Here is a 17,984-nt window from a genome sequence, read left to right on the forward strand (position 1 = left end):
AACACGGTGTTGTAAATATTGCTGCTGCGTTGTGTCTCATTCGCATTGTACGCAACAATGAGCAATCATTCATTGTTTAACAATTGGATATTTGTCGTCATAATCAGGCCATTTGCCAGGTTACAGTTTCCAGGCAAGGTTTGTGGCCATACCGATAGTAAGTTTGTTCAAAAGCAAAATTATAATAGGTTCAATTTACATTTAACGAATTTGAACCAGATCGCCACAATCTAACCAAAATTAACCGTGGCCCCAAACTTCGACAACAACGCAAGAGCCGCATAAACCAGGCAAAGAGCCGCATGCGGCTCGCGAGCCGCGGGTTGGCCACCCCCTAGCCTTAGGGTTTTTGCAAAAATCAGGTCAAAATTGTTGATTTTCGATTCCGGTTTAAACCGGTTTGGAGGTTCGGTAGGAGGCTAAAACCGGTCAAAACCAGTTTGAAACTGGAATATTCCGGCAAAAACCCACCCAAAACCGGATTTTACTTCGATTTTTTGAGCCCCAAAAACCGAAAAAATGGAAAGGCTTAGGGCCGCAAACAGCTCATGGGGTCGGTGGTTGGGTCACAAACAGTTCATGGGTCGGTGGGTGGGGTCACAAACAGTTCATGGGTCGGTGGGTGGGGTCACAAACAGTTCATGGGGTCCGTGGGTGGGGTCACAAACAGTTAATGGGGTCGGTGGGTGGGGCTACAAACAGTTCATGGGGTCGTTGGGTGGGATTACAAACAGTTCATGGGGTCGGTGGGTGGGGTGACAAACAGTTCATGGGGTCGGTGGGTGGGGCTACAAACAGTTCATGGGGTCGGTGGGTGGGCCACAAACAGGTCATGGGGTCGGTGGGTGGGCCACAAACAGTTCACAGGGATTACAAACAGTTCACGGGGTCGGTGGGTGGGGTCACAAACAGTTCATGGGGTCGGTTGGTGGGCCACAAACAACTCATGGATTACAAACAGTTCATGGGGTTGGTGGGTCACAAACAGTTCATGGGGATTACAAACAGTTGATGGGGTTGGTGGGTGGGGTCACAAACAGTTCATGGGGTCGGTGGGTGGGTCACAAACAGTTCATGGGGTCGGTGGGTGGGGTGACAAACAGTTCATGAGGTCGGTGGGTGGGGTCACAAACAGTTCATGGGGTCGGTGGGTGGGTCACAAACAGTTCATGGGGTCGGTGGGTGGGTCACAAACAGTTCATGGGGTCGGTGGGTGGGTCACAAACAGTTCATGGGGTCGGTGGGTGGGGTGACAAACAGTTCATGGGGTCGGTGGTTGGGTCAGAAACAGTTCATGGGGTCGGTGGGTGGGGTCACAAACAGTTCATGGGGTTGGTGGGTGGGTCACAAACAGTTCATGGGTCGGTGGGTGGGGTCACAAACAGTTCATGGGGTCGGTGGGTGGGGTCACAAACAGTTCATGGGGTCGGTGGGTGGGTCACAAACAGTTCATGGGGTCGGTGGGTGGGGTGACAAACAGTTCATGAGGTCGGTGGGTGGGTCACAAACAGTTCATGGGGTCGGTGGGTGGGGTGACAAACAGTTCATGGGGTCGGTGGTTGGGTCACAAACAGTTCATGGGGTCGGTGGGTGGGGTCACAAACAGTTCATGGTGTTGGTGGGTCACAAACAATTCATGTGTCGGTGGGTGGGATTACAAACAGTTCATGGGTCGGTGGGTGGGTCACAAACAGTTCATGGGGTCGGTGGGTGGGTCACAAACAGTTCATGAGGTCAGTGGGTGGGTCACAAACAGTTCATGGGGTCGGTGGGTGGGGTGACAAACAGTTCATGGGGTCGGTGGTTGGGTCACAAACAGTTCATGGGGTCGGTGGGTGGGGTCACAAACAGTTCATGGGGTCGGTGGGTGGGTCACAAACAGTTCATGAGGTCGGTGGGTGGGGTCACAAACAGTTCATGGGGTCGGTGGGTGGGTCACAAACAGTTCATGGGGTCGGTGGGTGGGTGACAAACAGTTCATGGGGTCGGTGGTTGGGTCACAAACAGTTCATGGGGTCGGTGGGTGGGGTCACAAACAGTTCATTGTGTTGGTGGGTCACAAACAATTCATGTGTCGGTGGGTGGGATTACAAACAGTTCATGGGTCGGTGGGTGGGTCACAAACAGTTCATGGGGTCGGTGGGTGGGTCACAAACAGTTCATGAGGTCAGTGGGTGGGTCACAAACAGTTCATGGGGTCGGTGGGTGGGGTGACAAACAGTTCATGGGGTCGGTGGTTGGGTCACAAACAGTTCATGGGGTCGGTGGGTGGGGTCACAAACAGTTCATGGGGTCGGTGGGTGGGTCACAAACAGTTCATGGGGTCGGTGGGTGGGTCACAAACAGTTCATGGGGTCGGTGGGTGGGTCACAAACAGTTCATGGGGTCGGTGGGTGGGGTGACAAACAGTTCATGGGGTCGGTGGTTGGGTCACAAACAGTTCATGGGGTCGGTGGGTGGGGTCACAAACAGTTCATGGGGTTGGTGGGTGGGTCACAAACAGTTCATGGGTCGGTGGGTGGGGTCACAAACAGTTCATGGGGTCGGTGGGTGGGGTCACAAACAGTTCATGGGGTCGGTGGGTGGGATTACAAACTTTTTATGGGGTCAGTAGGTCACAAACATTTAAAGTTGTTTAATTAAAGTAAAATTAGGTTCGAACTAACCTGGCCTTATTAAACTCTAAAAGAACTTGCGCTGTTTTAAAAAAATCACAAAATATAAAACAGACTGCATTTTTTACTGGTTCCGTTCCGGTTCGGGTCCAACGCCAAACAAAATATGGGGTTCAATTCCAGTTCAGAAAATCGTAATTAGCGGTTCGGGTATAATGAAACTAACCGCTCAAACCGGTTCGCGGGTTCGGGTTCAATTCTGGTTCGAGTTCCTGATACAGTTTAGTACACAGCATTATCAGCTAATGTATACGGAGCAATTGTGCAGAAATTGTAAATCCCAATGTTACATAATTTGAATTAATTTCAGCATCAGATACCTGGTATGGTATCGTCAAATTCGATGCTGTCACTGGAGGGCGCACCAGGACACTGGTGGGTGTTACATCGGGCGAGTTGGTAGCTCTTTCCCGGGCAACCAGTGGCAGGTTTCCCATCTTTCCTGCATCTCCGCACCCGATATTGGTAACCGCCACGGCATGACAATGTACAGGAGGTGTAAGATCCGTACGATGTCCAACTTGGCACAGACAATTCTGGTTAATGGCATATTCCAGTTAATTGCACACAGATGGCAAATTGTTATAATCGTAAACCAAATATATTTATAATATTAAATTTGTAATATATTTATTTGCATATTCCGTTTGATTGTATGAGATGCGCGAGCTTTCAATCGTTGGTCGACACAAAATGCAGTATTTGAAAATTGCTGTGATTTAAACATATTACATTGGCAACAAAATGAATGTTTAATCGTATATTCGGTTATATATAGAAAGTTAGACCGATCCATATTAAATTTACCCCAAACCATAGAGTATTAACCTCAAAACATACAAACTTTTACCCCAAAACATGTTAAATCTACACAAAACCGGTTTGGAGGTTCGGTAGGAGGTAGAAACCAAAACCATTTTAAAACTGGAATATCCAGGCAAAAATGCACTAAAAACCATTTATTTTAAAAACCAGGTCAAATTCGCTCCCTACAACTGGAATTGTTTTATATGAGACAGATTTTGTGACAAAACCGCACCTGTCCGACATGACTGAGTGTTACAAGCTGTAGCAGCAAAAGTTTTTCCGGAGCCGCATTTAGAAAATTGAGGGCAACGTCGATATCTGAAAACAGCAATGTTTTTAATTAAACTGTAATTTTAGATTATTTTTTCACCATGTTTTAAAACCATTTTTTCCAGCACGTGTTTTTGTAGTTTCAAAACAACATTAGTTAGTGTTTTTAGACCTTTTTTCGTCATGTTTTTAGACCTTTTTTCGTCATGTTTTTGGAACCTTTTTTCATGTTTTACCCCAGTTTTGCTGCAAGCATCGAATACTACTATGACGTCACGTCTATATATGACGTAACAATAAGTTCGATGTCCAATTTAACAATTGTATCTACACAATTGTAATTCGTCAGTTTAATGAAAAATGATAAACTTGATCCATTTTGCAGTGCAAAGCATTGAAGCCCTTCAAAGTTGTTTTGGTAGCTGAACCAAGTTTAAACAAATCTGTACGTTTAAGTTTTAAAACTGTTAATTTACCTTATTCAAATAGAATAATAAACAAGTTATTAATAAACGCAAAACGACTGATTCAATTCCACTGATGATGATAATTGTTTTTGTCGAAACGTTTGCTTAATAAAACACTTTATTCTACATCGCTGGTAGTTCTGTTTTTAGTAAATACACAAAAAACATACAAGTAATTTACATAGGCAAGCCACATAAGTCTAATCAACAACCACTGAACTAAACATGCTGAGTAAGAGGTCTAGCAAGTTGCCACATACACAAACTCTCTCAGGCAATAAAACCAGTAATGCATAAATAAACACAAAATAATTAAGTTTAAACTGTTGTTGTCAGGCATAATATCAAGTTTATAGAGCTCTTCTGGCAATTGTAGTTCTATTCCGACGTTTCGACGTCCTATACAGGTCGCCTTCATCAGGGTAAATAATACTGAATACATTTGTTTATCGTGCACTGTACTACACGAATTCAGTGTTATTTACCATGATGAAGGCGACCTGTATAGGATGTCGAAACGTCAAAATAAAAATATGCTTGCCAGAAGAGCTCTACAAACTTGATAATTAAGTTTAATTGAAAAACAAACTAAACAGAAACAACAAAAACATTATTCCTCAAACCCACCTATACTGCCAGCCACTGCCGCATGTTTTTGTACAGGATCCGTAATCCACCCAGGAACTCCATGATAGCAAGGCAGTGGTGCAAGGACTAAGCGATGGACAACTCACTGTTTGTGACCACTTGCCTGGGCAACCCTGCAACATTTATTTACTGAGGTTACAACGCAACTATTAGGTGAAGGAAACTCCGTACCCGTGTTTGACAGGAACGATATCTACTCCTTGTGCCGGCAGTTCCGCACGTTTTCCAACAAGAACTCCATTTTCCCCAGGTACCCCAATTTGTTCTTGCCGTTGTAGAGTAGCCAGTTGACCCCGTGTAACCCGATGACCCAGTATAACCCGTTGATCCCTTGTAACTCGTTGACCCGGTGTAGCCTGTTGACCCAGTGTAACCCGATGACCCCGTTGACCCAGTGTAACCCGATGACCCAGTGTAACCTGTTGATCCCTTGTAACTCGTTGCCCCCGTGTAACCCGTTGACCCTGTGTAACCCGTTGACCCAGTGTAACCTGTTGATCCGGTGTAGCCTGTTGACCCCGTGTAACCCGTTGACCCAGTGTAACCTGTTGACCCCGTGTAACCTGTTGACCCCGTGTAACCTGTTGACCCAGTGTAACTTGTTGACCCCTTATAACTTGTCGATCCAGATGAACCCGAGTAACCTGTTGACCCAGTGTAACCCGTCGATCCAGTTGACCCCGAGTAACCTGACGAACCTGTTGTCCCCGAGTAACCTGACGAACCTGTTGACCCTGAGTAACCTGACGAACCAGTTGACCCCGAGTAACCTGACGAACCAGTTGACCCTGTAGTTTGTTTTGAACCTGTGAAACAGTGTTTAAACAGGATAAATTCAGTGTTATGATTCAGCAGAACGAACAACATCACAGTGACTGTTATAACACATCAAAATAATTGTTCAATAATCTCCCATGATGGAGTTTGGGCAAAATATGGGATATGTGGTTTACTTACCCGAGCACGGATAAAGGTCATTGATGTCTTGTCTGTCGGTTTTATGGAAAGCCACATCTATATCTTGTGAGCGGCCGATTTTTCCACCTGCGAAATAAACTATCAAATGCAAGCTAGCAACAAAAACAACTCAGCCATTCGAACACATTCTGTGCAAAACTGTGACAAAAATATATAGCCTTAGTAAGAATGCAGAAAAAAGTTGGTTTGTGCATCATTTAGTAGTATTCTTTTCTTTAGCAATCCAACCTCCAGTTGTATTTGCGAAAAATTGCACTAAACCCATTTTATGTGATAAAAGACGGTGCAGCTCATTTAAACTAACTAAGAGCTCCACAAAAACTTATTTCAGGTATCGCTTTTACTTTACTGTGTACTCTTCCGCCAATCAAAGCAAACTTAAGTTTCAACTCAACTCAATCTTTACTCAATTTTACTTGACTCGACTTAACTCAAATTCACTTAACCTCATTTTACTCAACTCAACCTGACTCAACTCGTCTCAACTCAACCCAATCCAAATTAACTTTACTCCACTTAACTTAACCCTACTTAACTGAATTCAACTTCAAATGACTTTACTTAAACTCTAATTTCAACTTAAATTTGTACTAATATCGACTTAACTCTACTCAATTTCACAAACTTAATTTAACATCACTTAAACTGTCTCAAATTTACTCAACTAAATTTTTATTTATTTTAACTTTACCCGAATCAACTAAACTCAATGATACTTCTCTAACCCAACTCATTTCACATGTGATCTATTTTTAACTTATATCAACTTAAATCAACCTCACTCGACCCGCCTTAACCTGACTTGACTACACTCTACTCACCTCAAATTCCCTCAACTCGTCTCAACTTTGTTCAACTCAATTAAAATCATCTTTACTCTACTCAACTTCACACAAGTTCACTCGACTCGACTTAAATTAATTTTACCTGACTCAATCAAACTGTACTTATGGCAATCTGACCTGAATAAACTCAACTTAACCCCACCAAACTTAACTTAACTCAACTTAACTCACGAAACCTAATATCTCAAATTTTTTTTATTTAGCTTCACTATACTCAACTAAACTCTCTTTGAGTTTAAGTGTTAAAGTTCCTACCGTCCTTCTTTACGATGGTCATCATTGGTTTGCCGTTTACAAGCGTCGTGAAAGAGTATGAGGTGTAATGCATAATAGAATCGGCGCTGTACTCTGCTGTGCCTTTCCAGAAATAATCGGAGACTCTTTTTTTGAAGTTGTGTACCTTGGCTGAAAAAGAAAACCAACATGGATTGTTTTACATCAAAGTGGACAAAACGTTGGTGGTTCTAATCCCAGCTCGGCCTCTAAGATGACCCAGTGGTTAGTGCACCGCCTTGCAATCGTAAGGTTGGTGGTTCTAATCCCAGCTCGGCCACTAAGATGACCCAGTGGTTAGTGCAACGGCCTTGCAATTTTAAGGTTGGTGGTTCTAATCCCAGCTCGGTCTCTAAGATGACCCAGTGGTTAGTGAAACACCCTTGCAATCGTAAGGTCGGTGGTTCTAATCCCAGATCAGCCTCTAAGATGACCCAGTTGTTAGTGCAACTATGAAAGTTTATGCTATTCAAACATACCTTTATCAATATATTGCCAATTGATTGTTACGTAATCATCTCGTGCAGGTGATGATTGTTCGTGCCAGAATCCTAGAATATGCATGAGCTCGTGGAGTATTAGCACGTGGGCATTACAGTATTTCGACAAAGACATCTTTGAATCCCAACCATCGGTTTTGCCAACAGATGCTCTGAAAACAAACAGAAAATAAAGAAAATTGTATTTGAAAGACAACTGTGTAGACCAGGGCTCTTCAACCGGGGTTCCGCGGAACCCTAGGGTTCCGTACTAACCTTACAGGGGTTCCGTGATCTTGAAGGGTTGCTCAGGGGTTCGTAGCGGTTTGTTGTACAAATATGAATCATAACAATATCGCTGTTGCGAACAGCAATGCTCGCCCGTACAATCTAGTAGTTAACCTTGGTTGCACCATTGATCAATTGTGACGTAATAAACACAGCCTTAATTCCCTCAGGCAAAATTGCCAGATAAGTAAAGAAACGACGGCTACAAGTAACATGGCAATGCGTTTCAGTGAATCGTTTAATTGAAGTCAACTTATATTGTGTGCTTGGGGTGTGTTAAAAATGCATGTTTTTTCTTTGGTGTATCCTATTACATTGGTTAAAATTATTTTATGGGGGTTCCGCAAAGTTTGACAAACCACCTTGAGGGTTTCCAGGTTGAAGAGCACTGGTGTAGACCAGTGGTTCTCAACTGGTGGTCCATGATGACTTTTTAGGTGGTCCACTAAATTTGTTAATAAACTAGAGATGATTGCATATTACATGTTAAGTACCAAATGTTAGCTAATAATAATTGTATCTCACTTCTTGAAAGTCGATTTTAAACAATTATGTCCAAATAGTAGTTTTGTATGCGTAGTTCGATCTTGTTCAAACAGAAAATGGTCCACGATATTATTTTTACTGGGGAGGTGGTCCATGGCCTGAAACGAGTTGAGAACCACTGCTGGTGTAGACGCTTCAGGACAGATCCCAGGTATAAATATATGTTTATCTTAACTGATTACTGGAAAATCTAGCGATTCCCTACAACAAAGCTGACATGTGCAGCATACAAGGCAGGCAATGGTGCTTGTGATTCGACATTCGGCGGATTCTCCACTGAGTCTGTGTAACTCAGTTGGTAGAGCGCGAGTCTCGGAAAGACTCCTGTCGTGAGTTCGAATCCCACCACGGGCTAGATTTTCCCTGTCATAGATGGTGAATGCCAGAGAGACCGTCTGATTCAAGGTTCAATGGGCCTGAGGTGCTATAATTTGATCCAAAACCAAATCTAGGAAAGACTCTTGTCGTGGGTTCGAATCCCACCGCAGGCTACATTTTTCTAGCCTGTGCCTTGCCATATAATGGTGAATGCTTGGTGACCAGCTGATTCGGTATGACGCCTTTAATAGGCCTGGCGTACAATGATGAAAAAAAAAACTGATAATTATGTTTCAATGGGAGTGGCCGTTCTATTTGAATAAGGAATAATAATTATATTGAAACAAAGATTGATGATTCTATTTGAATAAGGATTGATGATTCTATTTGAATAAGGATTGATGATTCTATTTGAATAAGGATTGATGATTCTATTTGAATAAGGAACGATGATTCTATTCGAATAAGAAATAATAATCATATAAAAACAAGGACCAGTAATTCTATATTGACTAAAGCGCCTTTGATTGTAGAATTTTGTTCTGCAAGAAAAACAAACAACTCACGTGCATCCAGGCCCTGATTGGACAACAAAATCATAATTCCGATCATCCCGATCCACATCAACACAAGTAACCTTCCTAACAGTGTCCGACACTTCTTTCAATATCTTCACATTGCTCGGGTCTGAAAAATAATGAAAAGTTGTGTCGAAACTAAAGTTTGAAAATTTGACTGGAGTGTAACAATGCCTAATGTTTTAAATTGCACAACATTGCTTGTTACATTTTCAGCATGCAATACACCAACTAACCATATTTTTGTTCTGTGCAACATTTTCAGACTAAAAACACCTGTAGGTTTAAAGATTTGTTTTCATCTTTAGTGAGAACTTGCGCTTTGTAACAACTATAAAAAAGTAAAAAGAGGCAATGCACCGAAGTTTTGGTCAGTCGAAACGTTTCTGCCGATTATGCTGTTCTTGAAGCGTATTTATATACCTGGCGTACTTTGATTTATATATGACTGTGTAGTGTTTCTGGTGATAAATGTATGTTAATCTTAGCTGATTTGTGGTCGCCTACTACAAAGTGCAGCATATAAGACAGGCAACGGTGCTTGTGATTTGGCTTTCGGCGGGTTCTCCACTGAGTCTGTGTAGCTCAGTTGGTAGAGTGCGATATTTTTCTAGCACATGCCTTGCCTTGGTGACCGGCTTGATTCAGTAAAACGCTTTCAATAGGCCATCCAGCCATACTATAGTTACCTAGACCCGATTGAACTTTGTATTTGATCTTGTAACGTCCGCCTTGAAGCTTGTGGTGCCACAAATCCTTTTTACGTTTTGTAACCGTGCTGTGAGAAAAGAGGGAAAAAGGGTCGTCTGATTTGTCTGCTAGCCCGTAGCTCTGAAACAAGAACATTTTATTAATCATCTGTATTACTCCAAAGAGCTTAGTGGATTGGAACAACGTCTGAATAAAACACAAGTTGTCTAACCCATTGTTACATAATAGAGCCTCATGCACGCCTTTTTTCAAGCCTAAACATTTCATAAGATTTTTTTTTTCATAAAGATGTTCGAAGCCACAACTGGGCATATACTAGTGATGGGACGATACCAGGTTTTAAAGCGAATACTGATACCCAGTACAAGTACCACGTGTATATCCTTCGATACCGAGTACCGAGTACTTAAATAAAGTGTTGTACTTAGTTGTATTTTACTAGATATATCTGTCATGGCCAGGGTACATACATGTAAAAAATGTGATCTCCACATGATAGCTTAAACAATATACCTAGTCTGGAAGAACTGTGCTGTCCAAAATAGTGTAAACCAGCCTTTAGTATCTAATGTTGGTATCGAAAACTGAGGTAAAATATTTGGATACCGAGTATGAGTATCGATACCACTGAAATCAATCGATACCGAGTACCGGGCACTCATCCCACTAGCATATACTACAGAGAAAACTGACTTGTAAATTTAAAAATGTGTCTTACTTCGAGAAGATGGGGTAGTTCGCTTTGAGTAAAAAACATGTCCCCTTCATTTGTGCCACTTTCAGCGCATTCACAATTTATCGGGCATTGGTCAGTTTCATCTTGCTGAAATCCAAAGGGGCAGGGAAAAGCACAGGAAGAAACATCAAATGTGCATGACTTTGCTGAAAAAATTATTTGTAACAATAAAATACTTTATTCCGACGTTTCGACGTCCTATACAGGTCACATTCAGTGTTATTTAACCTGATGAAGGCGACCTGTATAGAACGCCGAAATGTCGAAATAAAATTACATTTGGTAGAAGAGAGCTACTGGCAGCAATAGCTTATATAAATCAAAATGCTTTTCGTATCATTATATGACATAATACTTCATAACAGGGTGTAGCTGCAGTGCGTTAAGCAATGATCCACCAATTGTGCTCATCATTTTTCCGCAATTATGTTTTATCGTTGACCAGCTATTTCAGGCTTGGTGATTGTTTCAGTGCAATTGTATCGCTATGCTGTCTTACACCAAGCAAAATAAACTTCACATTTAATTGTCAATGACACAAGTGTTTATAAATTCAAATAAAATTTCATTTGTAAATTTTTCGTTTACATCACAGTTTAATTGTTAGCAATTGTTGATTCAATAATATTCCGCTTATCTTGAAAAATTTAACTAAAATATTCAAACACTTACATAAACAATCATTCAAATCAATCACATCTGTAAAGTTGGGTACGTTCTGATTTGTGCCACAACTTGATTCCTCACCAGAGGGCGCTAAAGTGCAAAGTATATTTACATGCATTTGTTGTCACACAACATCTATTTGAACAGTTTTGTACAGTTTATACTTGGTTTAGCCATTATGAGCGCATGGTTTTGATAAGCTATAGTTTGGGATTCAGTATGCAATAAACTGGAATACATTCTTAATTAATGACAGGCTATAGTTTGGAATTCAGTATGCAATAAACTGGAATATATTCTTAACTAATGATAAGCTATAGTTTGAGATTCAGTATGCAATAAACTGGAATATATTCTTAATTAATGACAGGCTATAGTTTGAGATTCAGTATGCAATAAACTGGAATACATTCTTAACTAATGATAAGCTATAGTTTGAGATTCAGTATGCAATAAACTGGAATATATATATTCTTAATTAATGACAGGCTATAGTTTGAGATTCAGTATGCAATAAACTGGAATACATTCTTAATTAATGACAGGCTATAGTTTGAGATTCAGTATGCAATAAACTGGAATATATTCTTAACTGATGATAAGCTATAGTTTGAGATTCAGTATGCAATAAACTGGAATATATTCTTAACTGATGATAGGCTATAGTTTGAGATTCAGTATGCAATAAACTGGAATATATTCTTAATTAATGACAGGCTATAGTTTGAGATTCAGTATGCAATAAACTGGAATATATTCTTAACTAATGATAGGCTATAGTTTGAGATTCAGTATGCAATAAACTGGAATATATTCTTAACTAATGATAGGCTATAGTTTGAGATTCAGTATGCAATAAACTGGAATATATTCTTAATTAATGACAGGCTATAGTTTGAGATTCAGTATGCAATAAACTGGAATATATTCTCAACTAATGATAGGCTATAGTTTGCGATTCAGTATGCAATAAACTGGAATATATTCTTAATTAATGACAGGCTATAGTTTGAGATTCAGTATGCAATAAACTGGAATATATTCTTAATTAATGACAAGCTATAGTTTGAGATCCAGTATGCAATAAACTGGAATATATTCTCAACTAATGATAGGTTATAGTTTGCGATTCAGTATGCAATAAACTGGAATATATTCTTAATTAATGACAGGCTATAGTTTGAGATTCAGTATGCAATAAACTGGAATATATTCTTAACTAATGATAGGCTATAGCAGGGGCGGGCAACCTACGGCCCGCGGGCCGCATCCGGCCCGCGAGCAACTTTTGAGCGGCCCGCGACTAGTATTTTATTTTGATCGGCCGGACGGAATATATATATGTGTTAAATACCATTTTTATACCAAAGGGTTGTTACATTAAACGTTGAGAGTTATTAGTGTATTACTGAGAATAGGCATGGTTACGTACAAAGACAAAATCATTGAGTGTGGGACTTTGTCTAGCACTGCTATGTTATTGCATGTTCATGGTTCATGGCGCATGCAAAAAGGTTGCCCACCTATGGGCTATAGTTTGGAATTCAGTATGCAATAAACTGAGTATATTCTTAACTAATGATAGGCTATAGTTTGGGATTCAGTATGCAATAAACTGAGTATATTCTTAACTAATGACAGGCTATAGTTTGGAATTCAGTATGCAATAAACTGGAATATATTCTCAACTAATGATAGACTGTAGTTTAAAGTTAAAATGGCTGTAGTTTAAAATTCAGTATGCAATAAACTGGAATATATTCTCAACTAATGATAGGCTGTAGTTTAAAGTTAAAATGGCTGTAGTTTAAAATTTAGTATGCAATAAACTGGAATATATTCAGTTTGGGATTCAGGATGCATTTACACAAAGTTGGTATTGACAGAATTGCAATTAAGTGAAATCTTTCATGATAAGCTTTATTTCAAAAACTATTTTTAAGTAAAAATGTATTAAGTATGCCCATACTGACAAATATTGCAGATAAACACTTATAACTCACAGTAAAGAACAAGAAATGCTCCAATCCCACCAGCAATTATAACCAATACAGCTGCGGCTGCCAGCTTATTGCGAATAGGTGTTGATTGCTTTCTGTGTTTCACATCTAAAAAAGCATGTTTTCAACTAGAGTTCCAAAAAATTGTTGAAATAATGAACAGTTGGATTTTTCAGTTTTCAACTAGAAGATAATTGTATGTTAAACTTGAATCCTGAAAATGGCATTACACCCACTTTTCTAACACATCTTTATTTGTAAAAGAGTTTCTAAAAATTTTCACACATAAAATAACCACAATTTTTGGGAACCGTGTTGGTAGTCGTATGAAATAATTAATTATTTCACTTTAAGGATTGTATTTTATAAATTTCTTTTTCTGGGGGTGCAGCTGGCTACATTTCAGGGTGCAATATTTGAAAACAGGAAATTTACATTACAGACCAACAAAACTCTTTGGGCTTACAGAAATGGTCCAGTTGCTGCTTAGGTACAATACAGTTGTAAGTGTGAGCTTGTTTACTTTAATGCATCATTATACAATTTCGTTTGGTGTTCTACAAGATTGTTTTTATGTGAAAAGTGTTTCGTTGCTCAAAAAAGGTTGAAAAAACAGTTTAATTTTTAAACTTTAAACCTATATTGCTTTATTAATCTTGCAAGTGAGGTGCAAAAAAAACCTAAGCAATCTAGGAAAATCTGGTTAACTAAATTTAAGTCACCTCTTATAAATAAAAAGAATGCAATAAAACAGGCAGTTAAACACTTAAATTACCAAGAGCATAACGCATTCGCTGTTGTCTGATCACTAATGATAAATATGAAACAAACTATACAATACCACACAGGGCTAAAATATCGACACATTCTATGTATGCCATTATTTAAATATACTTAAACGCCATATTTTAAATATAAATGCAATGCTCAGACTTTAAATGCGTTTTACTTTAGTCTTTTATGCAAACCAAACCACTTTTTCTGTTTACTGTATTAAACACCTCATGATACGGCATGTCGGAAAATGTGGATTTTTATGAAATTCAAATTGGCTATTTGAGATTGAATTATAATGGTATTGCAATTACAAACCCTTACCCCAACTATATTTGCCATGACCACCAACAATTTTAATAGTTTCAATTGCAAATTGCTCACATTTTAGAGCTGCACTACCTCATTACACAATTTAAAATCAACAAACAAAATTGTCTGTTTTATGCATTTTAATCAAATTTGTCATAACGATAAAGGTCGAAAACTTTATTATTCTGTAGCAATCTGAAGGTTTTTTCACCTTGCCTGTGACTCCTGTGGTGCCCGCCCTCTTTTCTTCTGTGTGTTTTTCTTTCTCTTCTTTCGTGTTGCATTTTTTGACAAAATAATCCAGTTTTCGCTTTTAGTCAGTCATGTTACGTTTTTTCAGACGATGAACCCGAGCGAAAAATTATCCCATCACCGAAACGTTTTTACCCGAAAAGTTTTTCACTATTATTTTTCGAGATTTCATATGCAAATGATCATACCAAAGCTCACGTTTTCAAACTCGATTTTACTTTTTTTAGTTTCACAGGTTCGGATAATTTAAATATAATGAATATTTGAACAGTTTTATAAAAAAAAAAACAGATACAAAGCATGAATATTTTCTTTAAACCAACAGAAATTTCTATTTCGCCTTGTTTAGACAGGTGTATTTCTGCAAAAGCAAACATGTAGTGGACCAGTGGTTCCTAACCGGGGCCCATGGTCCCACAGTGGGGCCACGTGAAGTATTCCAGGGGGCCGTAGGGGGGGCTAGGCTGACCAGAAACACCCACTAAAAATAAGTGAGTTATTTTCTTTTCTAAAGGGCGGAATTGAGTGTATGCTGCAAATATCTTAATTCCCTTACACTCTTTATCCATATTGAGGTTTGTCAGCATTACAGTTTGTTGTTTACTCTATTCGACTAGTTTAAAGCAGAAGGTATTACCGAAGTTCAAAACGATTTGCCATTTACATTTTTGCTGGAGGCCAGAGATCTTACTTTGTTATTTAAAGGGGGCCACGAGACCCAAAATACCCTCCAAGGGGGCCACGTCTATTTAAGGCGAAATCTATATTTCTGTTGGTTTAAAAAAAGGATTTAAGGTTTTAACCGTTTTTTTTATGTAAAAGTCCAAACATTTAAAATATTTTTTGCATTCTATTGTTTTCTATTGTATTTCTTACATAAAAAGTGTTTTAGCAAATCAAATAACTTACAACATTGTTTTTGTATTTGTCAAAACGTATATTTGCGTAGTGTTTGATTTAGAGCAAAACAATGCCAAATTACGTCCAAATAATAAATGCACGACATATTAATGCGCAAACATTTCATTGAGCAGCATCGCAACCGCTTTTGGCTGCTTGCTTCACAGTGCCCTTGAACTCCTGGCTGACTGCCGCTAGATGGCGCATGAACTCGTTGAAGGTCACTGATCCGCTTTGGTCTTGATCAAATTGTTTAAAGTCCAAAGCATTCGACTTCTGCAACAAATAATAACTAATTAATCTCCGTGTTAAGACTATTGATTAATACAATCATAAGGTTGGTGGTTCTAATCCCAGCTCAGCCTCTAAGATGACCCAGTGGTTAGTTCAACCGCTTTGCAATCGTAAGGTTGGTGGTTCTAATCCCAGCTCAGCCTCTAAGTCTAAGATGACCCAGTGGTTAGTGCAACCGCTTTGCAGTCGTAAGGTTGGTGGTTCTAATCCCAGCTCGTCCCAACTCAAACTTTACAAACCCCTCTAAAGTTTTTCAGCTCGTTGTTTAAAAGTTCTTCCATTTCTCCTTGTTCGAGTTCTTCGTCATTCCCATCGTCACTCTTGCCAGCATATCTACGTCACAATATACTCTTGTTACGTCACTAAATACTTTTGTTACGTCACTAAAACTTTTTCATGTAGTGCTTGGATTTCTACTTACTGCAAAACTGATGGTAAACAAGTCACGTGTTTGGCATATCTACGTCACGATGTAGTCTTATTATGTCACTAAAACTTTTAAATAGTGCTTGTTTATATGTAACAGAGAGGTTATTTAATAAAATAAACCGGCTTGTGGCGCAACAATAGATAAATTCAACGTCACAATAAGCACTTACTCGAAAAAGGTTTTGGCCAAAAGAATCAGAGCTTGTTCGGTCTTGGTATATTGCGACATCTTGCGGAAAAAGCAAAATCGATTTTATCACAAAATTACAAAAAGCCTGAAAAGTCGTGAAACGATTTTATTTAATTTCAGTTTAATGAGATAAAATACAATAAAGCAATTGTATAACAAATGTGGTAAGTGCAACCGTATTGTGCTCACAACGTCATGTCATGAGTTCTAATCCTGGCTGGTTCGTTTGTGATTTCTTGAGCAAGAAACTTCAGCGAAGTTGCTCCAAACCCAGTGGGTTGAACTAAATTGAATACAACAACTGCCCAAGTCGAAAAATCAATTAAATAAAAATTTCAACGGACTTGCAATAAAACAGGCAGCTCGACGGCGGACTCATTGTGAGCATGACGCATTCAGACGTTGCCCGCCCACCGAGGATAAAATAAAACAAACTCTCTACTGAAACAAAAATATACCTTTTATTTCTTTTGCAGTTTAAAATTTATTGAACTGTTTTTCAAAAGCAACTTATCAATCATTTAAGCCGCAGCGTCTTTTGTCGCAAATAATTTATCGATTTTTGTATTTCGGCCCCATACATCAGTGCGCAAATTGATAAATTGGGTAAATTTCAACCACAAATAGAGGTTTGAATGTAAAAGACCGCGATAAAAGACTTCACCATAGTCGCATTTTACAGCAAAAATGTGTACCATTATTAGTGATTCAATTGATTTAATTTTTTAACTGATATATAGTGTTTGTAATTACAAAAAAAGCATTGGTTTCCGATTTGTATGAATCCTAACGCACCAAAGATTAAATGACGCATTGTGCAAAAATTATATTCGCAGATCATTGGCTTATTTATTCAAAGATTTATTTAAAAACAGGAAAACGAATTTAACTGATTATAGCTTTGGTTTCTAATTTTTTGTCAGAAGAAAAAATAATCAATTTATTTCGAATTTGTTAAATGAAACCATGCATAAAGGCCGCACTGCGCAAAACATGTAGAGAATATTTATTCATTTATTTATTGCGATACATAACACATTAAAACGCGGAAATGTGTTTGAAAGGGTTAAGCGCTTTTCTGTTAGGGCTTTTATTTCTAAATTATAAGCTATATTCCTTAATATTATTATTGCTTTCAAACTATTTCTTTGCCTATTTTAAGCTGTATAAAAGCACGTATGTATCCAATACACAAGTTTGGCCAGATTGTTTAATATATATCTTTGAAGGTATATGCTTTATAATACGGTGTAGCCGCACCGCGTTCCGTCATTATCCACCAATTGCGCTTCATAACGTCTTAACGTTGCGCAGCTATTTCCGGCTTGGTGATTGTTTTAGTGCAATTGTGTCGCTATGTTTTCTTTCACCAAGCGAAATAAACTCTACTTCCCTCTATATATCATTATTGTTCAATAAAACTTTACTATAGCCACTGCTTGAAGCAATGGTTCCCAACCTTTTTCGACAAATTCCTTACCTAACATTTTAAATCACTTTTATTCCTCCCTAATAGACTACATATAGTAGATGCTAAACCATACAACG

The 17,984-nt window shown here is 38.9% G+C and overlaps 2 protein-coding genes across 2 annotated transcripts in view; both read right to left on the reverse strand.

The window, feature by feature from the left end:
- LOC145218681 (uncharacterized) overlaps positions 1-14,741 on the reverse strand; it is a 37,571-nt gene extending 22,830 nt beyond the window's left edge. The window contains exons 1-13 of the mRNA XM_080086088.1: positions 14,583-14,741; positions 13,289-13,393; positions 11,292-11,375; positions 10,602-10,765; positions 9,862-10,003; positions 9,161-9,281; positions 7,443-7,615; positions 6,946-7,095; positions 5,825-5,911; positions 5,039-5,673; positions 4,847-4,980; positions 3,715-3,800; positions 2,996-3,211 (exon numbers count right to left, since the gene is read on the reverse strand). Coding sequence (XP_079942214.1) covers positions 2,996-3,211; positions 3,715-3,800; positions 4,847-4,980; positions 5,039-5,673; positions 5,825-5,911; positions 6,946-7,095; positions 7,443-7,615; positions 9,161-9,281; positions 9,862-10,003; positions 10,602-10,765; positions 11,292-11,375; positions 13,289-13,393; positions 14,583-14,655 — 2,170 coding nt within the window. The 5' untranslated portion in view covers positions 14,656-14,741. The remainder of the gene's footprint in view (positions 1-2,995; positions 3,212-3,714; positions 3,801-4,846; positions 4,981-5,038; positions 5,674-5,824; positions 5,912-6,945; positions 7,096-7,442; positions 7,616-9,160; positions 9,282-9,861; positions 10,004-10,601; positions 10,766-11,291; positions 11,376-13,288; positions 13,394-14,582) is intronic.
- An 801-nt stretch (positions 14,742-15,542) lies between these two features.
- LOC145218595 (protein S100-B-like) lies at positions 15,543-17,125 on the reverse strand. Its single transcript, XM_080086001.1, has 3 exons — positions 16,417-17,125; positions 16,057-16,150; positions 15,543-15,799 (listed from the first exon to the last, which is right to left on the reverse strand). Exons 1-3 carry the CDS (start codon positions 16,473-16,475, stop codon positions 15,647-15,649), a joined length of 306 nt encoding a protein of 101 aa, XP_079942127.1. The 5' UTR covers positions 16,476-17,125; the 3' UTR covers positions 15,543-15,646.
- Positions 17,126-17,984: the final 859 nt, after the last annotated feature.

The sequence above is a fragment of the Phallusia mammillata genome, chromosome 3 (genome assembly GCF_965637545.1).
Source record: "Phallusia mammillata chromosome 3, kaPhaMamm4.hap1.1, whole genome shotgun sequence".
Classification (NCBI taxonomy): Eukaryota; Metazoa; Chordata; class Ascidiacea; order Phlebobranchia; family Ascidiidae; genus Phallusia; species Phallusia mammillata.